Source organism: Nyctereutes procyonoides, unplaced genomic scaffold (assembly GCF_905146905.1).
Source record: "Nyctereutes procyonoides isolate TBG_1078 unplaced genomic scaffold, NYPRO_anot_genome, whole genome shotgun sequence".
NCBI classification, from domain to species: domain Eukaryota; kingdom Metazoa; phylum Chordata; class Mammalia; order Carnivora; family Canidae; genus Nyctereutes; species Nyctereutes procyonoides.
The window spans coordinates 19,230,007-19,253,443 of NW_026575133.1; the positions used below are offsets into that span (position 1 = coordinate 19,230,007).

The 23,437-nt window shown below is 41.7% G+C and overlaps 1 protein-coding gene across 4 annotated transcripts in view; it reads right to left on the reverse strand.

Annotated features, from left to right (window-relative positions):
• Positions 1–23,437, reverse strand: part of GFRA1 (GDNF family receptor alpha 1) — a 204,158-nt gene that overhangs the window by 57,084 nt on the left and 123,637 nt on the right. For all 4 annotated transcript variants that reach the window (XM_055300300.1, XM_055300301.1, XM_055300298.1 and 1 more), the window contains one exon: positions 5,028–5,364. In XM_055300300.1, coding sequence (XP_055156275.1) covers positions 5,028–5,364 — 337 coding nt within the window. The remainder of the gene's footprint in view (positions 1–5,027; positions 5,365–23,437) is intronic.

The window sequence follows — 23,437 nt, forward strand, 5'->3', positions numbered from 1 at the left end:
ACAACACATTTCGTCAAAGTATAACAGAGTCAGCCCTAGGGTGGAGAGTGGTGCTGGCAAGGGCAGTATTTTGAAAATTACATATGCTGTTCTTCTGGAGCAGTATCAGAGAGACCTTCCTCATTCTGCTAAAAGCAAATAAAACTAAACAAAACAAAAACCAGGTCTCCAGGACACAACTGTAGCATCTCCAGTCCCTGGGGGAAAGGGAGGGCCATATACTTGGTGACCTAAACAAAATCACCATCCCTGGAAACCATGAGGACACAGAGCCAAGGCAGCAGGACAAGCAAGTGTATTTCCAGCAGGGGCCCAAGAAAGTCTCAGGGACAGAGGGAACAGAGGCCCTGATACCTTTCTCTTTTAAGGTTCAGCATTATCAGAATCTTTCTAGAAGGAATGAGCTATCCCTGACCAAGCACTGTTTCACCTTAAAAAGAAAGAACTTCCACAATATAAGACAACATGGATGAACCCAGGAATTTATGCTGGGAAGTAAGCTAGTCACAGAAGGACAAATACTGCATGATCTCACTTACACGAGGTATCTAAAATCATTGAGCTCATGGAAGCAAAGAACAGAATTATGGTTGCTGAGAAATGGGGGAGGGGAAGCAGGGAGCTGCTAATCAGTGTATATAAATTTCAGTTATAGAAGTTAAATGAGTTCTAGAGATCTGCGGTACAACACTGTGCCTACAGACGACAATACTGGATCATTCCATCAAAGGTTTGTTCAGAGGGTAGATGTCATGACAAGTGCTCCTTACCACAATAAAAATTCTTTAAAAGAAAGAAAGAAGGAAGGAAGGAAATGCAACATTGCAACATTCACTTCCGAATGTCCTGCCAATAAAGGAAAAGTCTTAGTTGGTGGGTTGGCTCTGGCTGGAACCTCTCAGGGCCCCACCCCCAGGGCAGCATGTCCTGCTTTGGGAAACAGCACCTACATACTGAGTATGAACGAAGTTACTCCGGCACCCAAGGATGCAGCACCTCTGCTGCTTGTGCAGAATGGCCAAGGACACGGCCACCAAACCAAGTATCCTCTGGGTTGTTCTCAACAGCGACACCATGACTCAGCACCTAAAGCTACAGGTCGGGGAGCTGGTCAGTAGCCTCATGTTTCCCTTTGCCTGGCATTGGAAGCAGAAAGGGTTTTGGAGTAGAGCTCTGTCATTCTTAGAAGAGAACAGAAGGGGGCATGCTCCAGAAGAAGATGCTAGATCTCTTGGTAATAAAGTAGAGTTGAGGTGTCCTTGTAAATTAGAAACATAAAGGAGATATGAACATATTTGAGCACCCTGAGCCAGGGCTCAAGTGCTGAGTTTATTTTGAACTACCTGAGTTTGGGGGAAAGGAGGTAAGGCGGAGATTTAAATTATGCATCTATAACAACTTACAGGAATAAAGGAATATGCCTCCTTTATGGCCAAACCCAGCCCCGACATCCTTCCAGGCACTAAGGAAAGCAACCAGAGGGACAATTGGCAAGGGAGATACCATGCTTCAGGGGAAGAATGTGTGTCTTTTAAATTTCATCACATCCTCCTCATAATACCTCTGCGTTTGCTTTTCAGTAGACAAGCTTGGAGGCCCCAACCACCCCAAGAGGAAAGGAACCAGTTGGCTTCTTTAAAAGGGAAAGGAAAAAAGAAAAGAAAGTCAAAAAGGAAGGCTAAAGTTGCATCTCCTCTGTTTGAAGACACAAGACAGACTTTGTGCAGAAGCAGCTCTGGCCCCTGGCAGGAGGAACCCGTGTGCTGCCAGTGGGAAACTATCAAGTACGGGGGAGTTTTAATGAGATGGGGCAGCTCTTTGATGGTTGCTGATGCGCAGATGCAAGCGGAGCATTTGAAAGTGTGAGCTTTCGAAGAAAACTGTTTTTAGGAAGCACCGTTTCCTCCTGCAGTCCCTTCCCTTTCGGGACACTCAAATTAGGCCTTAAATTATCCTATCTGGGATGCCTCGGTCTCTGGGTGGGTAAGCGTCGGAACGCCTGGAACATCAAAACCTGCAGAAGCCCCAGTTCTGGCAAGTACCAGCTGCTGCTCTGGGCAGTCGGCGGCGCCACAAGGGCCTCCCCGGGAGGGATGGAGGAGGGATGGAATAAAAGGCATAAAATTAAAGACGATATTAATAAAGTCTGATGAAAGAAAACACCTCTAGCCTACCCAGCAGCTTAAATTACATTTACCACATCTGACAGGGAGGAGGTGATCATGAGTAATAAGTCCAGGCCCTGGAAAGAAATCACAGGCCAAATCACTTACTGATGGGTACCAGTGGGGAAGGTGCCGATTCCCCTTCCCAGGGAAGACTCAAGGCAGGGTATAAAACCCATCAATCTTGCTGAGACAGATTTCACTCGGTAGGGTCCCTGGGTGGTCTCGGATCTGGATTTCCAGACGGCCTTGCAGTCACGTGTGCCTCCACTCCGCTGCATGGTAGCTGTGGTCACTACCTCCCCACCTTGGTGTGACCGGGTATAGTCATCATCAGGCAGGACTGTCCTGCTGCTCCCCGAGTACATTTCTGCCCCATCCGCTGAGGCCATTCTCTGCTGCTGAGGCTGTCTCAACATAAATAACTCCCAGATCCTTCCTAGCAGGTCAGTCTGAGCCCCAGAGAGCACCCAAGTCACCCTGTCATTTGCACATTCCTCCTGTTATCTCTTCCAGAATGCCCCAAGTTCCCAAATTCCCAGCTATTTCTCGCTACAGCTCAGCAAAAAAGCAATCTGACATAGAGCTAATTCACACCAATCCTCCAAGGATTCTCTATAGATTTATTTATTTATTTATTTATTTATTTATTTATTTATTTATTTAGTGAGCATGGGGAGGGACAGAGGGAGAGAGAGAATCCCCAATGGACTCTGGGGTGAGCGCAGAGCCCAACATGGGGCTTGATCCCACAACCCTGGGATCATGACCTGAGCTGAAGTCAAGAGTTGGATAATGAACCAACTGAGCCACCCAGGTGCACCAAGAGTTCTCTATTTTGAGAAGAGTAGGCCAGGTAATGCAGATGAACTGCTCACAGCAGGCTTTCAGCTTGGACAGGAGCGGTCGCAGACCTTCCTCCAGAGCTCATGTGCAAGAGGTGCATCATGAGGAGAGAAGGGAAAGGCTCCATCACCTCTCCCACCTCCCCGCTCCCATCACTGCTCCATTCCCTCCCCATACAGCTTCCTGTCTTGAGACTGCCTGGCTTGGACCCATCAGTGAACAGGATAACATCTACTGAAAAGATAAGGAGGAGCTGTATCTGTCTGGCTTTAAGCCAACAAAGATCCTGAAAACTCAGTCCTGCTCCTAGAAGAGGGATATCTTCTGCTCAGAGATGAGGGGCACCAGGAAGTTGAGTTTCAGATCCAGGGGTCTTCACAGGAGGGCTGTTCAGAATCTCTGCTCCCTCCCAACCCACTCCTACGCTTCTTCCCTGTGTCCTGCTCCTCAGCCACATTCTCTCCAGCAGGCGGTTCTTTTATTCCCTGGCTGATTGGCTTCCCCAGGTTATGGCAGGGTGAAGGACCTGCCTCTTCCTTCTAGCAAGCTGGCCCTGCTTCTAGCCCATAGCTAAGATGGTCTCAACGGAACAGAGGTCTAGGAAAGAGAATCCTTGGAGGAGAGGCATCACAGGAACACCTGACTCCTCCCAGGGCACAAATGGTCACCTACATTCTTTCTCATATAGCAAGTCACCTGCCGAAAACTTAAAAAAAAGTGGTGGCATATTACTTCCAGAAAAATCTTCAGCATGAGAGGGTTCTACAGATAATGAGGACTTTTCATTTTCTTTGGTCACTATTAGGACTAGTTTAAGAAAAGAGTGGGATGCTATTCTATCCAAGTAAAACTTCAACTGACCAGAAACTCAGGTCTCCAGAATCTCCAACAGATGACACTTCCCTCCCTTGCTCTCTGCTCTTTAGACATGGGAAGCCTATAAGCAAACAAGTATACAGTCACACCCTCATCTACTTGTCCACCTGTGAACATTTGTTGAGCACATAGGACTTTTTCAGACACAGCATTTGAAGGCTCCTGACTCTATCCTGGGGACAAAGTACACATGTTGTCAAAATAATGCCCCATCTGAACCTCCAGCCAGCAATCCAACCTGCGAGTTTGAACGCAGCACTCTCACTGCCCGAGGCTGCGAAGACTTGGGTGTCTGCTTATCAGAATCTGCTTGCTCCCATCAGCAACTGAATTCAACCCCATGTTTTAGAAGGATATATATCAAATTACTGACAGTGACAGTTGGGGGCAAGTGGAAGCAGAGTGAAGGGGACAGCTACCTAGTTCTCTACTCCTTTTTTTTTTTTAAATACAGAGAATGTGTTCATGGATTCCTTCAAAATTAAAATAAATTCCAAAAAATGGCCAAAAGGGCAATGGACTCCACTGCTTTCAACAAAAGGACCAGGCTTAGCAGGGTTTCTGCTGGGGCCTGAGATCCAGAATCATGGCTGAGCAGGAGGTTGCCCACTTTTCCTTAGCCACATGGATGACTGAATGGCCCTGAAGAGATCCAGGCATTCTGGAAGTTCACTTCAGGGCTGGACACAGCTCAGTCTCTCTCACTGGTCTCTCCCAGAATTTAGACCTTGACAGTCAAGAGCCTCCCATCTGCAGCACCACCACCACGCCCCGCCTGACTGAATTAACCCCCTGAGATTCCCAGCAGCAATTCAGAGCTTGCTGAGTGGGCACCAGTCTTCAAGCTCACCTGGCCTCAGGTGACCTTCTGTGCTTGCTTACTAAGCACCTCTCAAAGTATTCCCCAGGTTAAAGACGGGAACCTTCCCCAGCACAAAAGCCTCAGCAGCTTGGGAACAACCCTGTGCCAAATGCAGAGGTCAGTTTCTGGCCCATCCACTCCACCGCCCGCCCTCCCCTCAGCCTCCTCACTCCCACCCACCCCATAGAAACTCAGAAAACAGGAGCTCGGCCACTGAAGCAGCCGCAAAGGTTCTCCTTGCCAGCTCATTAATCACCCAGCTGCCGGTGCCCGCTTACCTGCAGATGTAATTCGTCTTGCAGGAGTCCTGCAAATTCAGGCAGTTGGGCTTCTCCCTCTCCTCATAGGAGCACACGGGCACAATGGTCTGCCGCCTCCGCTCAGTGCACGCGATGTCCCGGCAGGAGCAGAAGAGCATCCCATAGCTGTGCTTGGCCGGAACCTTGTCAAAAAACTGCCGCAGGGCCTTGTGGCACTTGCGCCGGTTGCAGACCTCGTTGGACATGCTGGTGGTGCACGGGGTGATGTAGGCAGACCTGTACTTCTTGCAGGTGTCATCGAGGTTACAAGCCTTGGCGGCGTCCAGGCAGTTGTTCCCTTTGGGAATGTGCTCCACTGCAGAGGAGAGAAAGGCAGGCGTGAGCACGTGTGGGGGGCTCGGCCGCTCACATCCTTCTGTTCTGAGGTCCAGCAGTTTCCCGGGCGATGCTGGGAGCTCTGATCAACTCTGGGTTTTGAAGCTAATAGGTAATGAGCTCATGACAAGGAGGAAAGTATAAGGAGTGCAAAGGCTAGGAGCCCGGGGCAGGCCACAAGCCCCTAGCGCTCCTTTAGATGAATAATTAGGCGGTACCGAGTGAAGCCAAAGGAGCAGAAGGAGCTCAGGCACCTGCCCGACTATATATAAACAAGGCAACAGGAAAGTAAGTTTCCAGCTCCTGGTTGGTACACTGAAATTAGGATAAAAGAAAAAAAGCAACAAATTATATACTTGTTCATTATATAGTATATAAAATGATATGCTGAATGTAAGTATAATTGCCATGCAATCCTCCAGGAATATAATTATGTAATAAATGCATATAGTACATGCTAATTACTATATGATTACAGAGTAATTACATGGTTATTTGAGCCCAGAAGACAAAATATTATGCCAGCTCTCTAAACAGGAAGAAGCAACTACAACGAAGCTGTATTTAAGTTCTAGCTCACAGGCCATTGGAAGAAAACCAGAATAAATTACATGAAAATTTGCAAACCTCAATTACCACTTAACTTGCCACATACAAAATGTGGAATCTATGCGTATTGAGGCTGCAAACTAGAAAAATTCAGCTAGGATTCTGGATAGAATTTCAATGGGCTTACAAACCATAGGCCTCAGGAATCTCACAAAACATATGTTGCCTTCTACCCAAGCTCTCTGTGCTCATGCTCAGAGAAAACAGGGCTGTCCACTGCCAAGCTGCTCACTGTGTGGCCCGGAGAGAGAGCATAGGGGAGGCAGGGCCCACTGCAGCAGCCAAGTGGATTGGCAGGGCCAGGCCCAATGCACAAAGTTAAAAGATGAAAAAAAAAAGGTAAATGTGGCTTGACCTCACAACACAGGTGTTTTCACAGGGAGAGAAGTGATGGAAAAAGCTTCTAGGGCCAGGTTATAAGGTGATCCTTGGAAAACTATCATTAAGTGTAGCAGTGACTCTCTAGACACAGCAAAGAGGCAGCAGATAACACCACTCAATTGTAGCATTTGTCCTCCCCCTACCCTGCCACTAAGTTCCTGCTCAGCCCTCAGCCCGTGCTTGGGTTCTGGAACCCCCTTGCATTCTCTTTGTGCCCCAGCTGGTGGGGGCCATGAAGGCAGTTGGGAAATTACAAGATGCTAGAGAACCAATAAGAGAGGAGAGAACGTCCAAGTGGGCTGGGTGGGTCCAAAAGTCAGGGTAGTCATTTAGTGTACATCCGAAGGGCACATGGAATATTATTCAACCTTAAACAAAGAAGGAAATCCTGCCCTAGGTGTGACAATAGGGATAAACCTTGAGGACATTATACTAAGTGAAATAAACCAGTCACAGGAGGACAACCACTATATGATTCCAATTACATGAGGTTTCTAAAAAATTCAAGATCAGAGAAACAGACAGTAGAATGCTAATGGCTGGAGGAGGCGGACGTGGGAAGTTGCTGTTCAAGGTGCATCAAGCTTTAGTTATGCAAGATGAGTAAGTCCTAGAAATCTGCTGTACAATATCATGCCTAGAGTTAGCAGTACTGTATTGTACACTTAAAAATCCATTAAGAGGGTAAATCTCATGTTGAATGTTCTCACTACAATTTTTTCCAAAAAAAATGTAAATAAGTAAAGAGCACCTAAAGCAAGTCTTACATTTCAGGGAAAGAAAAAAGACTTTCTGTTTTACTGATGATGTGTCTTGCTTTAAGAAAGCCCAGTATGCAAAAGTCTGAAATCACAAAATTATACCCTGGCACCACGAGCAATACCGTTATGCCTCAGGTTCATGTTTCTGCGATGACATCTGAATCTAACAATTTAATGTGAAAGGCAATAAACAAGACATTCGGCCCTTCCTCTGTGAGCAGTACAAGAAGCCAGCGGCTGCACATATATCCCTGCTGGTTTAACAAGCACACCTGGTGCATTTTCTCCACTGTGACCTTCCCAGACCAGCTTCTCACTGGCTCCTCTGTGTCACACTCATGCTCCTCAGGACTCAAGAAATGAAATATTCACTGTGTGCTCTGACAGGATCGCCAGGGCCTAGAGGCCTTGGTAACACATCTGGTCTTTTCTTCTTTTGAGACTTTTAATGTGTTGTTGGGTCCATCAGCAAATAGTGATTATATTCTTGAAGGTCTAGAGGTCCATAGAAAATTTACAAACTATGCATTTCTAATGACAATCTACAATAATTTAATGACCAAATTCTGGATCATCTGGATTAGGCCCTGCAGGCTACATATTTGGGACATAGTTTTACTGCCTACATTTATACTTGTTCTGGTATTGAATGGTGCTTTACAATCTCTATCTAAGAAGAAAAGAATAGAGGTGCAGAGGTGCACTTAATAGTTAAATGACGTAACCAATGATATATGAACGGAAGTTTGAATGCAAATGGCATTCAAATGGCAGAAGAATCAAGTTATCACATGATACCCAGTAACATAGGCCTGCTCAACTCAAAACAACTCCTACTGAAACAGGAGTGTATTCCAACTGTAAGCACCAATTTAGCTTCAGAAAAATAGTATTAGTCCTTCCATTAAATTAATGTGCACTTCATTGTTTTCAAACTTCTGTTCATGTTTAATTTGTGCGTGTTTTTTTATAGTTGTGTAAAATTACAAAATAAAAGTTTATAGTTCCATGTTCATAAGTGTCAAAATTATAACAAAAATAATAAAAACACATAAGGTCCAGAAAATTTATTTCTCTCCTTTTTTTAAAAAAAAAGATTTATTTATTCATGAGAGACACAGAGAGAGAGAAAGGCAGAGACACAGGCAGAGGGAGAAGCAGGCTCCATACAGGGAGCCTGACATGGGACTCGATCCCGGGGCTCCAGGATCAGGCCCTGGGCTGAAGGTGGCACTAAACCACTGAGCCACCCTGGCTGCCCTGTTTCTCTCTTAAAGCAGTCTGTGTAACACCTAAGTTTTAAAAAAAATAGGCCTAGAGAGAAGCTCCTTGACGTGGGTCTTGGCAATGAATTTCTGGATATGACACAAGCAACATCATCAAAAATAAACAAATGGGATGACATCAAACTAAAAAGCTTCTGCAAAGCAAAGGAAACCAATAATACCATGAAAGGCAGCCTATGAAATGAGTGAAAATATTTGCAAATCATATATTTTATAAGTCGTTAATATCCAAAATATATAAATAACTCTTACACTTCAGTAGCATCATCATCATCATCATAATTCCATTTAAAAATGAGCAAAGAGCCTAAATAGACATTTTCCCAAAGAAGATATTCCAATGGCCAACAGGTACTTGAAGAGCTGCTCAATGTCACTAATCATTAAGGAAATGGGTATCAAAAACACAATGAGGTATCACTGCACAACTGTTAGAATGGCTAATATCAAGACAAGAAATAACAAATTCTGGTGAAGATGTAAATAAAAAGGAACCCTGGGCACTGTAGGTAGGACTGTAAATTGGCACAACCTTGAAAGACAGTGTGGTATTTCCTTGAAAAATTAAAAATAAAACTATCATTTTATACAGCAACTCTACTTCTAGGCATCTGAAGGAAACAAAATCATTATGGCGATGAGGTATCTGAACCCCTATTTTCACTGCAACGTTATTTATAATAGCTAAGACATGGGAACAACCTAAGTATCTGTCAATAGATGAATGGGTAAAGAAAACGTGGTTTTCTTTCTTTAACAGTATTCCACAATGGAATACTATTCAGCTATAAAAAAGGAAATCCTGCCCTGTGAAGTAAAATAAGTCAGAGAGAGAAAGACAAATACAGTATGATCTCACTTTTATGTGGCAACAAACAAAAACACACCACCACCAAAACAAAACAAAACAAAACAAAACACAGCTTTGTAGTTACCAAAGGCAGGAGAAGATGAACTGAATGAAGATAGTCAAATGGTACAAACTTCCATTTATAAGATAAACAAGTAATGGGAAATGTCAGCATGATAACTATAGTTAACCAATGGTCTACGTTATATTTGAAAATCGCTAAGAAAGTAAATCCTAAAAGTTCTCATCACACACACACAGACATTTCTCTTCTTTTTTTGTGTGTGTTCCTATACGAGGTAACAGATGTTAACTAAACTTGGGATCATCAATTCGCAATATACATAAGTCATTACACCATACACTTCAAATTTATACAGCTCTGTATGTTAATTTATCTTAAGAAAACAAAAAGAAAAAAATGGTCCAGTGTATGCCTGCTTTATTATAATAATGTCAGCTTCCTTTTTAAAGTTGTTAAAATTATATAAACTACTATTTTTTCTTACTATTATCAAAAAAGCGGTATTTCAAAGGAAAAGCTCTCTACAAAGTGGGAATAGACTGAATCATTTTATGTCCAAACCAACTGCTTAAAGTTTACTTCATTTAGTAACTGCTGTGACTCAAACTCATTTTCAGCTGATTCTGTTTTCCTTGATATATAACCCTGCCAGTGCACCATCTCTACCATTATTTCAGAGGCTGTGACAAATTCCAGAATGCACACCTGGAACATTCAGAGAGGAAAAAAAAAAAAACAAAACCAAAAAACTATGAATTGATGTCTAGGTCACAGGTCAGTGTGCTTTTTGTTTTTGATTCTCATTTACATAACATATTCTCATGACCCTTTTTCCAACTTGATATGTAAGGCCAGTCTTACCCAAATAGCAGAACCTGATAAAGACAAAAAAATAAAATTACAGAACAATATTTCTTAAGAGTCAAAATGTTCAGTAGATAGTATTTAACAATATGTTAAAAGGACAATGTACCAAAACCAGCTTGGGTTTATCCCCAAATGCAAGGCTGGTTTAACATTTAAAAATTAATGCAATTTACCATATAAACAGACAGGAAGAAAACCATATGATTATTTTTAAATGGACAAAGAAAAAGCATTCAACCAATTTCAGCACGCCTTCCATAATAAAAAAAAAAATGTTGGGATCCCTCGGTGGCGCAGCGGTTTGGCGCCTGCCTTTGGCCCAGGGCGCGATCCTGGAGACCCAGGATCGAATCCCACATCGGGCTCCCGGTGCATGGAGCCTGCTTCTCCCTCTGCCTGCGTCTCTGCCTCTCTCTCTCTCTGTGTGACTATCATAAATAAATAAAAATTAAAAAAAAAATCCTGATTTTAAAAAAAAATGTTGAGCAATCTAAGAATAGTAAAGAACCTTCTTAATCTGATAAAGGGCATCTATAAAAAAAACTGCATGTAAAAATTATATTTAATAGTGAAATATTGACTTTTCCCCCATCAAGTCAGGAACAAATGAAGGATATTCATTCTTAACACTGGTAGTCAATATTGTACTAGAGGTCCTAGCCATTGCAATAAAGCAATGAAAAGAAATAAAAGGTATAAAGATTGGAAAGGAAGACATTTCTATTTGCAGATGACCTGGAAAATCCTAAAGAATTTAGAAAACAACTACTAGAATCAATAAGCGTATTTATCAAAGTCAAAGGATATAAAATTTCATATAAAATAATCAATTGCACTTTTGTAAACTATCAGCAAAATTTTAGGAAACAAAATTTAAGAATATAATTCCATTTATAAGAGAACCAAAAAGGGGGTGTTTAATGAATTTAACAAAAGATATACAAGATCTCCATACTGAAAACTAAAAAGCATTGCTGAGAAAATTAAGGAAGACCTAAATAAATGGAAGTACATACCATATTCATGGATCAGAGAACTCAATATCATTAAGATATCAATGATCTTCAAATCATAATATGTTTTGACATTGGCAAGTGGATTCCAAAATTTATATGGAAATGCAAAGGACATAGCATAGCCAAAATGACTGGAAAAAGAACAACAAAGTTGAAGGAGTTTATACTGATTTTAAGATTTACCACAAAACTATACTTATCAAGACAGTGTGGTACAGCATAGGCATGAACAAATCAAACAACGGAACATGAAACAGAACTTGGATTAAATATACTTGCACATCTATAGTTACTTTTCACAAAACTACTGAAAAAATATCTAACTGAGAAGGTCTCTTCAACATATATTAAAATAATTGAAAATCCATGTAAAAAACAATAACAAACCCCCCTACTTCATACTATAAATAAAAATTAATACAAGATGGATCACAGACATAAACCTAAAAGCCAAAATTACAATTTTTTAATAAGAAATCAAGGTAATCTTAGAAGTAGGCAAAGGCTTCTTAGAAAGCCATAACATAAAAGAAAAAAATCAAGTTAGATTTCAGGAAAATTAAAAACGTCAGCTCATTAAACACACTGATAAAAAATGAAGAAAAGTTATAGATAAATCATAGACTAGAAGAAAATGTAAAACACACATCTGACAAAGGATCAGTATCCAAAAAATATACGTAGAATACCCAAAACTCAGTAATATAGAACCCAATTGAAAAATGGACCAAATATTTGAGCAGACACTCACAAAAGAAGATAGATGAATGGCCAGTAAGCACATGAAAAGTGTTCAACATGAGTAGTTATCAGGGAAATAAATGTAAATGAAAGCCACAATGAGATACACCCACCCACTGCAGTGGTTAAAAGTAGTCTGACAATCCCAAATATTGTCAAAGATGTCGAGCCCCTGGAATCTCATACATTGTTGGTGGGAGTATAAAATGGTCCAATCACTTTGGGAAAATACTGGGCAGCTTTTTAATAAAAGTAAACACATCACTTACTCTATTGACCTGGCATTTCTACTTCTAGGTATTTATCCAAAAGACATGAGAATATACATCCATAAAAATACATGGATAAAAGTATGATTACACTATATTGATAACCAAAAACTGGATAAACAGTGGTTACACAAGATGTGGTTTATTTTCGCAGTGGAATACCACTCATAGATAAGAACAGATGAAAGATGAACTAGTGATACACACAACAGCATGGATACATCTCAAATATATGATGCTGAAGGGGGAGAAAAAAGCTTCTTCCAAAAAATACACATTGAATGATTCTATGTATGTCAAGTTCTAGAGAAGACAAAACTAATTTGTGATGAAAAACATCAACGATTCCTCAATTGTTGTTTCTAGGGTTTGGAGTTGGGGACTGGCTAGGAAGGGGCCAGAGGGAACTTTCTGGAGTGATGGTAACTTGTATCCTGATAGAACTTTGAGTAAAAACCTACAGAAGGGTACACTTAAGGTTTGTACATATATACATTTTACATCAAAAGGAGAAAAACTAAACAAATATTAAAAACTGGTTACTGATAGGTATGCTAAAGCATGTAGGGGAAGTATATTGACATCTGCATTTTAGAAATGTAGATTACCTGATAGGTGGAAAGAAGAATGGATAGATGGATGCTTACAAAGCAACTGTAATCTAATTTAATGATAGAATCTACATGGGTTAACTGTAAAAATCTTCTCTACATGTTTGAAAATGTTCAAATAGATGATTGGGGGAAAAACAACAACCCAGATTCATGTATACCCTATTAAAATTTTTTTAAAAAGTTTAATATGCACAGAATGCGGAAAGCAACTCTTAGCACCACTTAGCCTCCTTTCTTGGTTAAACACTCCTGACACATAAATGAGAGTTGAGTTTCCACTTGGTAAGAAGACTGATCCCCTGTATCTATTTGATTGATACACCCCGAACCCCGAGTGCACGCACAGAAATGCTACATTGATGACTTGAGGGTAGAGAGAAGAACATGCAGAATGATTCAATTTAGGCCACTTGAGTCACACTCAATTCCCTATCAGTTCACACACCGCATGGAGGAGCGGGCGCACGCCTGTGTTTTATGGTCTGGGCACACGCGCCTCCTCGCCTGCGTGGGAAGGCTTCCGGACAGCTCTGCCATAACTCTGAGTGCCATCCTCTCCACAGCTCATTTTAGAGCTCGGCACTAAAATGCAGCTTTCCCCTCCTCCCCTCCATCTCTAATCTCTCCCTCCATCTGCTGTTATTCATTCTTTAACTTGGTAGAATGTCTGGGATGCTGCCTGAATGGGAAGTATTCTCAGAATGAAGGCTGTTTACTAGAAATCCTTTTTTCTTGTGGGAGGACGCATGTGTGTGGGCTGTGCAGGCTAAGGAGCTCCTTTCCAGCATCAGCCTAGCACTGTATTCTAGAGAATGCAATTGAACAAGCTTTTCTCTTCAAAGTTAGACAGAACCATGTTGTTGCTTTGCAGGTTACTTATTGCTTTTCTCTACCATCATTCTAAGCCTCTTTGGCTGTGATCACATCTGATGTGACTTATTTCCTGTTTTCTTGGGCACAGGAGGTATAACCTGCATAGCAATGGGAGGGCCAGCTCCCAGACACCACGTAGTCAAATAAAAAGGGTCAGGTGTTGCTGAGAAAATAATCAATTAGGACTCAGGGATTTTAAATGTGGTTCAGTCATCTGAGTGTCTTCATATAAGTCAGCTTTACCCTTAGTGGACCTCAGTTTCCCCACGTGGGAGATGATATATCGAAGGTCCCCTCAAGCCTCAAGGTTCTTTGATTTGAGGGTTATATTTTTTAAAATGTATTTTCTAATTATTACAGGAGGTATATGGGATAAAACTTGATGATCAGGGACAGAACATTAAAAAAAAAAAAAAATCCCAGCACTCTCTTGGCTATTTGCTGTTCCAAAGAGTACAAAGGAGTACATGGACCAACATTTTCAACCCTGACCTACAGGCAGAGCAAATGCAAAAGATCCCTCCAACACTGGGAGATGTGGAGGTGTCAGGCATGAATTATGCACTGGAAGATGGTCTCACATTTTAAATTCCTCTGGAGCAAGGAACTGCCTTTATCCCAAGTACAATCCTCACACTGTCCCAAATCAAAGAGGCTATCACTATGGCCACAGCCCCTCATTATTTACACTTAGAAAATGCCACCATTATTGGCAGATGCTGGAGCCAGCTAACCAGTCAAAATGATTCAGGATGAAACACAGATGGAAACAACTAGAAATCCATTTCTATAGATTATGAGGTGGAATAAAACAGTAAATATATTAAAATTTGCATGGCCTGCATGAAGATGTGGTTTATTAAGCAGAAAGTTCACAAGACATAGGGAGAGAACATTGTTTATGAATGCCTGCCGATTTCTGGGTATCTTTCTGCCTTTCTTTTTTAGGGCTGCAGAAGTGAATTCACAACCGGTTTCCTCTTTCTTTCTGACTTGATTAATTACCATGTTAGCATAACTAGTGTTCTTCTTCTAACAGGATTCCTCTAACGTGTTATTCCAGCAAGTAAAAAAATGGGCAAAAGCTCCAAGATCTTTAGAGGGGAAGCACAGGTTTTTCTGGAAGCTTACATTTACAGTCTGGTCTTCTGATATCCATGTGCATCAGATGGCAAATCTGATCATACAGGTTGTGACCCTTGCAATCGATCCTTCAAGAGCTTGGCCTTTTCCAGCCAGGGTGCTAAAAATTACATTTAAAACACACATGTTGGCTCTTTGGAGCTCATTTTGTCATTCATACACCGTTCCAGGCATATTGTATTACACAATGATGGATTTCCTCCTCGCTTGGTTTTTCCTACCTTACACGACTACATTAAACCTGAGCCATGCCGAAGTTTTCTCTGGGGTTCACAGTGACTGAATTATTCTGAAGACCTGTGAATTTGGAAATAACCCTTCTGTCTGGTGAAGACTGTGCCCAATGTTAACCACAGGTCATGGGCTCACCCGATGCTCGCTCCTCACCAGATGCTCACTCACCCCAGGCTCACCCTGTAGAGCTTCCATGTCCATAATGTGCACACCGGGGCCCACCACCCCCATCCATACCTTAAAAAATCAGATGCCTCCTTTAAGTGGTGTGCAAGTCACATGCTTGCTGCTGCAAGATGATTAATAGTGCTGTCTCAGCAAATGGGATCATTACATTTTTAATTAACCTTTCCAACCTCCTCCACCTTTTCCTTTTGTTATACATTGGATCTCCGAAGTTTTCTCTTGTTTATGTTCAACTAGGTTTGAAATAAAGGCATGAAAAATGATAGCAGGTGACGCAGGAGTGGTTGCCCAGGTGAGATGGCTGGTGAGGTGCCGTGCCTCATTGTACATGGAATATGGGGACAGGCGCTCAGAACTCGGTGGCTGGGTTCCCACCTAATTTTTGTTTTGGCAGCATCACGTTATTTAATGGCCTTGGCTACCAGGAAACTGGCTTTTTAAAATCTCTTTCAACCTAATTATAATTACGGTGTATAAATCACACAATGATCGATTATAAAAATCTTGGGTTCATAAATATTTAACTTAGCATTTAAATCCACACTGCAGGAGTGCATGAAATTTCTGAGCCCATCTCTCTGCAAACAACTGCTTTATTACAGTTCCAATGCCAATTACTGAAAGCCGAACCAAGTTTGTCTTGCAGCACACTCAGGCACATACAACAGCTTTCCGTGTATTAAGATGGCGCGATTTTGTTATTTCTAAAATATGCATGCCTCTCATTAAAAAGATATTCGGCAAAATTTTCTCTCGTCATCTTTTAATTCCTCAAGTATGGAGAGACACAATTATGATATTACACATAAAAACACTCATTAAAATATATGTTATCTAATGTAAGATTGATTCTGAGATAATTGAGGTCAGATTTGTTTGGAAAATGTATTGTGACATGCGCAAACTCTGATGCAAAGAGGAAATGATCTTCTCCGAGGACTCGAGCAAAACAGCTAAATATTTTTCAGCAAAATCATAAAGCCATAATTGGATTTCAATTTAGTAATAGTCGGCCTTAGACAGGCCATTTTTAATAATCTAATTATGTGTTCAGGGCCTACCCCAGAATTCAACGACGGCTTCAGAACTATTAATTGTACTCAATCCTGTTGCATCTTCAACCATGAAATTTGCTATTACATGTAGGACTGGCTCCCGGTTAGGAGTATTTTTTTTTCCCAATCTCAGAAAATCTTTATAACATCCCCCCAAATGCCTAATCCTTTCATTTTCTAAAAGTGAACTATTTTAATGACTTTCTCTGGACCAGAACATTTGATCCCAAAGAACTCAGACTCATGGTCCTTCTACAGAAAGAAATTCATGAGATCTACAAAAATCTTCCCTATTTTTATGAAGACACAGACAGCAGCCCTTTGCTTTTGTCTGATTTTCATTAATTAAAGGTATTTAATTGCTAACATCTCATTAGCAGTAAAATTAATGAGTATTTCAACCACAGGAAAAGATCTGCATGATAATGCAAACCTAATTCATTTTATGGGGTACAAACTGTAGCTTCACTAATATTTAGCCATTTCAACGGTAAAAGGCTAAACACATCTTCAAAACTAGTGCTACTTCTCCCCAGAGAAAACACTGACTGTGGGCCAACCAAGTAACGAAGAATCTTAGGTCCCTCTGTACTCTTCTGCTAGCGTATCACCTCAGAGAGGACTAATTACAGGGGAAATATGCAAAGGTTTATTTTCAATACTTTTCTAAGTTACCATTAAATAAAAAGGTAGCCTCAAAATAGTATGCCCAAACTTTTAAACTGGCATACTCAAATTTAGAAATTTCTAAGTGTGCTCCAGGCAAAGTAATCTCTCTGGGAAGCTGGACTCTTATCCCAAAGAGGCTGCCAGCACTCCAGATATTTCTCAAAACTCTTCCCTAGGAGCCTGAGGCATATTCTTTGGGATACTCTGAGCAACAGCAAATCTCTGCATGGATGGACTTTAAAAATCAAGTGTCACTTAGCACTAAATGTGGAAATATAGCAGGCATAATGCTGTACAATGCTCAGGGGTAGAAAATCAGTGATATATATATATATACACAAGGATTTTTTCATATGGGTGACTTACAAATCAACTCTGACAACAATCAGTGCAGTGGCTTTTCTTGAAAAGCTTTTAGCCAATGATAGCATTGGAGTAAGTGTTTTGCTTCTCAAGGTGACTACTTTGAAGGACATTGTTCATTTGGATGTACGCATTCTTGGCAGGCTCATTAGCCATAGTCATGCTGTACGTTTGCTGTGTTTCTCCGATTAGCTAGAGCAAAAAGCATGCCACCAGAAGGCAGGCTAGTGGCTCAAATGTTACTTCCACTACACCAGCTAAAAAAATTATTCTGGCCTCTGCTGTACATAAAAAGAAGGAAAAGTATGCATTCTGAAGCCAAAGAATCAGCTAAAACAATGAAAAATGAAGAGGCTGAGGATCCTATTAAGTAGCCTGAATGATGCTGAGATAATAATGAATCATTGATGATGTTGGCAGTTGTCAGGGCCCTCACAGTGCGGGATTTTAGCAAAGATAAGCTAAATATCAGGTCTTTATTTTTAGTTAAAGAGCATAAAATTCAATGCTTTTCCTCCCACGAGCCTATTTACATACCTGCTGTGCTACCTATTTGCCTTCACCTGCTTCCCAATTAATACCCCATTAAGCTGCTCCACCTGCAGTGGCTTTTACCTTCACCACAGCCCAGCAAACATCACTCATCTGCTACAGCTCAATTGTTTCTTTGGGGAAGAGAAACAAAAGCTGCATGAATAATAATGGCAGGACTTTGAGTTTACAGAGTGTTCCTTTTCAAAAAGACAGGAGCCAGAAGCTGAGGCCATTTCTGGAGAAAGAGCCAGTAGCCAGGACAGAATGTCCAGAATTAAGTGTAGACATATTCCAGAAGATGATGGAGAGAAGGACTGACCATCTTAATTAGTCAGATCTGTGAATCTAGATGATATATATATATAAATTTTTAATGATGTTTTGCTTCATTCAAAAAGGTGTTTCATGTCAAGTCGGGTTAATAATTTGTTTGGTTAAGGGTTCTTAGGCAACTTATTTTAATTAAGATTAGCACATTGTTTCTCTTCTATGCAAATATGTTTTAAGTGTTTGAAGAGTTCATTCCTTCAAGTAGTGACCAAACCTAGGGGGCATCAGAAGCCCCTAGAGAACACACTTTACAAAATAAAAACAAAAGTTTGGATTCCTGGGTCCTGTCCCAGTCCCTTAGAATCTGTGTTTTTACAAAGCACCCAAGCACTTCTGATGATCAGGCTTGGAATTCAGTGACTGAAACCTTTCACATTGACAACCCATCCGCACCCCCAACTTATTTTCCTAGCAAATCCTGGCTTTCTGGTTGGTTCTGGTCAGTCTCAGGAGCCCAGTCCCGATGAGGTGCCTTCTGGTGGGTAGCCCTTTGGAGCCTCCTACCTGATTACACGAGGATCTCGTTGACAAGAGGGCTTTTCTTGCCCTTGTTCGTTCCCCAGTGTAACTTCAAAATCAACCTAGGCAAGATTTACCGGGTGGGCCTAGCACAGATACTTCCAAGGTAGGCTAAAACAAAGGCCCACCCCCTCATCCCCGTGGCCTCCCATGAGCTGCAGAGGAAACAAACAGCAGAACAGGCATCTGTGAGCCCATCTACATGCCTCAGTGAACCTCTATGTTTTATCTTAATGGTATGTTGGCAAGTGTTCCCACTCATTTCATTTCTAGCTTTAAATTGGTTCCAAATGCATTCACACATTTACCCTACAGAGCCTCGGTGTAACTCCTGTTAGATCCCCATTTGAAGGACTACACCAGTTAGCTCAAGGATTAAGTTTAAACCCTGGCATTTTCACATTAAAATTCCTTACTCAGGACCTCCACTGTGTCTCTGCAACTTAATCTGCAGCTATGTCTCCTGTAGCAATTGCAAAGTAAATACAGCTATATCTATGTGGTGTTCTGTGGCACCAAGCCACCTCTCCCTGGGAGGTGTTCTCCCACCTGGCTCCTATCCATGGGATGCTGTGAGTCTGTGGAGGCAGGTGGAGGCAGGTGGGAAACCCAGCAGACTCAGGCTGCTTCTGGAACATCTTTCCTCAGTTTCTCAACAAGCGTATCAGCTATAGAGTTGTGTCCTTCATGTACACATAAATTAAGAAGCCTGGGCTAGGGCAGCCCTGGTGGTGCAGTGGTTTAGTGCTGCCTGCAGCCTGGGGTGTGATCCTGGAGGCCCAGGATGGAGTCCCACGTTGCGCTCCCTGCATGGAGCCTGCTTCTCCCTCTGCCTGTGTCTCTGCCTCTCTCTCTCTCTCCCTCTCTCTCTCTCTCTCTGAATAAATAAATATACCTTTTAAAAAAAGGAGAAGACGCCTGGGCTAATTGAGACCGATCCCAGCTCCTAGAGCCCAATATTTCCACTTAGCTATTTGCTTAGTCAAAGCAGATATAGGGTAGGCAAAATGCATGTGTTCCAATCCCAAAACTCCTGTAAGCTTCAAAATGTGCCTTCCCTGATAGAGATCTGGACTTGTACACAAGCTAGTTTTTGTGAGAAATGGCACTTGAACAGTTACATTTAAACCCTGGGCAAGGCTGAAGCTGGATACAAGTGTCGGGGCCGAGAAGACTTTATCAGCTTTACACCTAGAGAGATCAGAATGACATTAAGCACAAGTACAGGCCAGCTGCTGCTGCTGCTCTCAGCATCCCTGGATATGCCAGAGGTACAGGGTCACTCTTTCACTAGGGCATTTAGGGATAAGAGACATGAGGAAGGCCAGCCTCAGACTGGCCAGCCATGCTGTCAGGGATAGAGGGATGAAAAGCAGCAGTGAATTTCTGCCCTATACGGAGATGTCTTGGGTCCTCGACACCCCTGCACTGATAGAAGAGGCTCTGTATTGCAGAAAATGCTGTTTTGTTTTTATTTTTGTATTTGTTTTAAGTAGGCCGTATGCCCAGCATGGAGCCCAATGTAGGGGCCAGACTCAACAACTTGAGGGCAAGACCTGAGCCAAAATCATGAGTCAGGCACTTAACCGACTGAGCCACTCAGGCACCTGAGGAAGTCCTGTTTTATGATATAGGAAGAACCACACAAAACCAGACCTTCTATCTTTGAGATTTAGCTTTCCTAACACAAGATTGCCAAACACAGGTATCAATCTTTGCACCTTTGGCCTTAAAAAAGAGAATAATGATTGGTTCCTGAGAACTTCCCCTGATGTTTCTAGAGCTGCCCCTCATTACCAGGAATGACCAGATTGCTCCACAGAAACCACAGATTCCTCCCTGTTGCATTAGCTAATGAACCGAGCCGAGAGAGCTGAGAAAGTTCCTAAAGTAGAAAATATGGTAGGACCATGGTTCCCAAGGTAGAAGCATGAAGGCTGAAATGGAGATTGGTCTGACTCAGTAAGGAAGCCAGCATTCCCAGGACTATTGAGTGTCCTCCAAGAAGTTCTTGGGAAAAACAAAACAAAACAAAATGGAAGTCCAGTTGGCCGTTTGGTGGGAAACAAGGCTTTCTCAGTTTCTATTTTATGTATTATGTGTGACAGCTGATCTTCAGTATTAGATTTAAGGGCTATTAGTTTTAACTGAAAGGAGATCCATCCCCTAGAGTCTTCAATGAGCCCTTCAAGGATTTCACATACGAAGTTCTGTTCAATACTTTAAGTGGGACCATATTTTGTGATGTTTGGGGCTGGTAGGAGTGATTTATGCAGCTCAGAGGTTTGGCTTAGGAATACATTTGTATAAAGAAGCAAAAAATAAATGTGTCTTTCAGAAAGATAGGGCAAATAGTACAACAGAGAACCAAAGTTTTAGAAATCTAACCTATACCCTGAAATTGTGAACTCATTTTTATGAGTTCATATGGTGTTGGCATGTTAAAAAGAAAAGAAAAAGAAATTGTCTAAACCTATTTCTTGATACCAGTGAGGGTCCTCTTAGTGTGGTGAAGACATCTCCAAAGTACCAATAACTCTGGAGTGCTCTGCATTTGAGAGAGAATAGGAAGGAAGTTATAAATGTGATTACAAACCTCATCCGATCTTCTAAGGAAAGGGACCACAATCATTTGCTAAGACCAAACACTGTGAAGGGGGAAAAGGTATCCATAGGAGATTAGTGTGTCAGTAAATACATAAAGTACAGAAGTCCCACATATTTGACATTTGAAGAACAAAGCTATCCATCAATGTCCTGGCACAGATCGATCAAATAGAATGCTACTGTTGAAAACCTAATAGTATGATGGCAATAATGTAGCCATAAAACCTCTGGTCTGTAATTGACTGCTTCCACTTGAAGCTAACGTGTCTAAAACAGTGACTAATGCTCACCTAAAGATTTCACTTGTGTTGAATGACAATCAGTTACACCTGACACTAGTCTCAGTGCATGGTTTGTGCTGGATAATGGCTCAGGGACAGATGCCAAGAGGATGGAGGGAGAATATATCCCAGACAAGCAGTGCAGGTATGGGATGTTTAACTGTGGATCTCTGGTATGTTCCCTTCTGGCTGCCTCTTTTGCAAGGGCTGAAGCTGACCCTCTCTGACAAAGTAATTAGAAATGTATGAGACCGCAGAGTCCAGTACTGTTACAGAAAGTTCCTCAGGGCATCCAAGTCTTAGTTGTCGAGCTTTGTTTAGCGAGCATATCACTATAAATCACACTCCTGGATCCTAAGAGCTGATGCTCTCTCTTCTTACAGTAAGAAACTAGAGGGCAGCCCGGGTGGCTCAGCGGTTTAGCGCTGCCTTCAGCCCAGGGCATGATCCTGGAGACCCAAGATCGAATCCCATGTCAGGCTCCCTTCATGGAGCTTGCTTTGTCTCTGCCTCTCTCTCTCTCTCTCTTTCTCTCTCTCTCTGTGTGTGTGTGTGTGTGTGTGTGTGTGTGTGTGTGCGTCTCATGAGTAAATAAATAAAATCTTACAAAAAAAAAAAAAAAGAAAGAAAGAAACTAGATGTGCGGAGCCCAAGGGCAAGGGGCTAAGAGGTGGGGACAGCATTCACAAGTCTTGACCTTCTCTTTTCTTCTTCTTCTTCTTCTTCTTCTTCTTCTTCTTCTTCTTCTTCTTCTTCCTCTTCCTCTTCTTCTTCTTCTTTTTCTTCTCTTAAAGCTCCTACACTGTCTGTGAGTTCTGGATGCCAGTCTGGTGAACAATTTGGTTAAGCAGGTCTTCTTGGACAAGAGACGAAGTTGGGCTGTCGACAGTGAGAATGCAAAGTCTGAAAGGACAGCTATTGCTGTTGCTAGATGCAAACAAAAGATTATTTAGTCTCAGCACAAATTCAGTCTTCCATCAGTACAAATGACTGCCAAAGGGATTATTCATGGTGGGCATTTGCCACAACCAGACTGCTCAAGCTCAGTGATGCCCAGCCACACAGCAAGACTGTGAAAGGGCTGTGTCACACATCTTAGTGTTCTCTTTTGTTTTTCATCTCCAGTGAGGTTTTACCTGCCCTACCTGAAAACTACCACCACTTCGGTAGCACTTACTTTCCAAGTAGGACAGTCCTGCCCTTCCTTTTGGCACACACCAGAGAGAAGCCCTTGCATCTTTAAGATCATGGTACTGAGTAAAAGCCCTTAACGTGCTGAATTCGAGTACAATGGAGTCGTCCCTGGAATTATGGCAAAAATCCCCAAGACCTTTTCATGCCCTGAAATGGATTTGCAAATCTCAGCTTTTCAGTTCACCAGTAACTGTTGGTTACCAACACAGAAATTTTTTGTCCACATTGTGAAGTTCATTGTAACTAGAAAATTTAATTAATATGTCTGGTGGCTTCTAATGGACTTTGAGTATACATCAGATTGCTTTGTGCCCTTTGATATATACTTAAAGGTAATTGGGTAGTCTTACTGATGTATTTTTAAAGAGCAAAGTATTGATTAATAATGTTTCAGTATTAATATAACCACTTTGTGCAGATCAAGAAACATCAATAGTAGAAACCCCATATTTATCTACAAATTAACAACTCTATATAGATCTGTTACTTTAAACTAAATGGGGTGCATCCACTCATTACTTTCCAACAGGGATGAGACTCCTCATAATAAAGATTAAAGCTGAAGTTGGCCTTATTTTTCCACTGCATGAAATAAATGCTTTTCACCACTTCATGCCCTGGTGCTGCTTAAGAATAGCTACTGTAA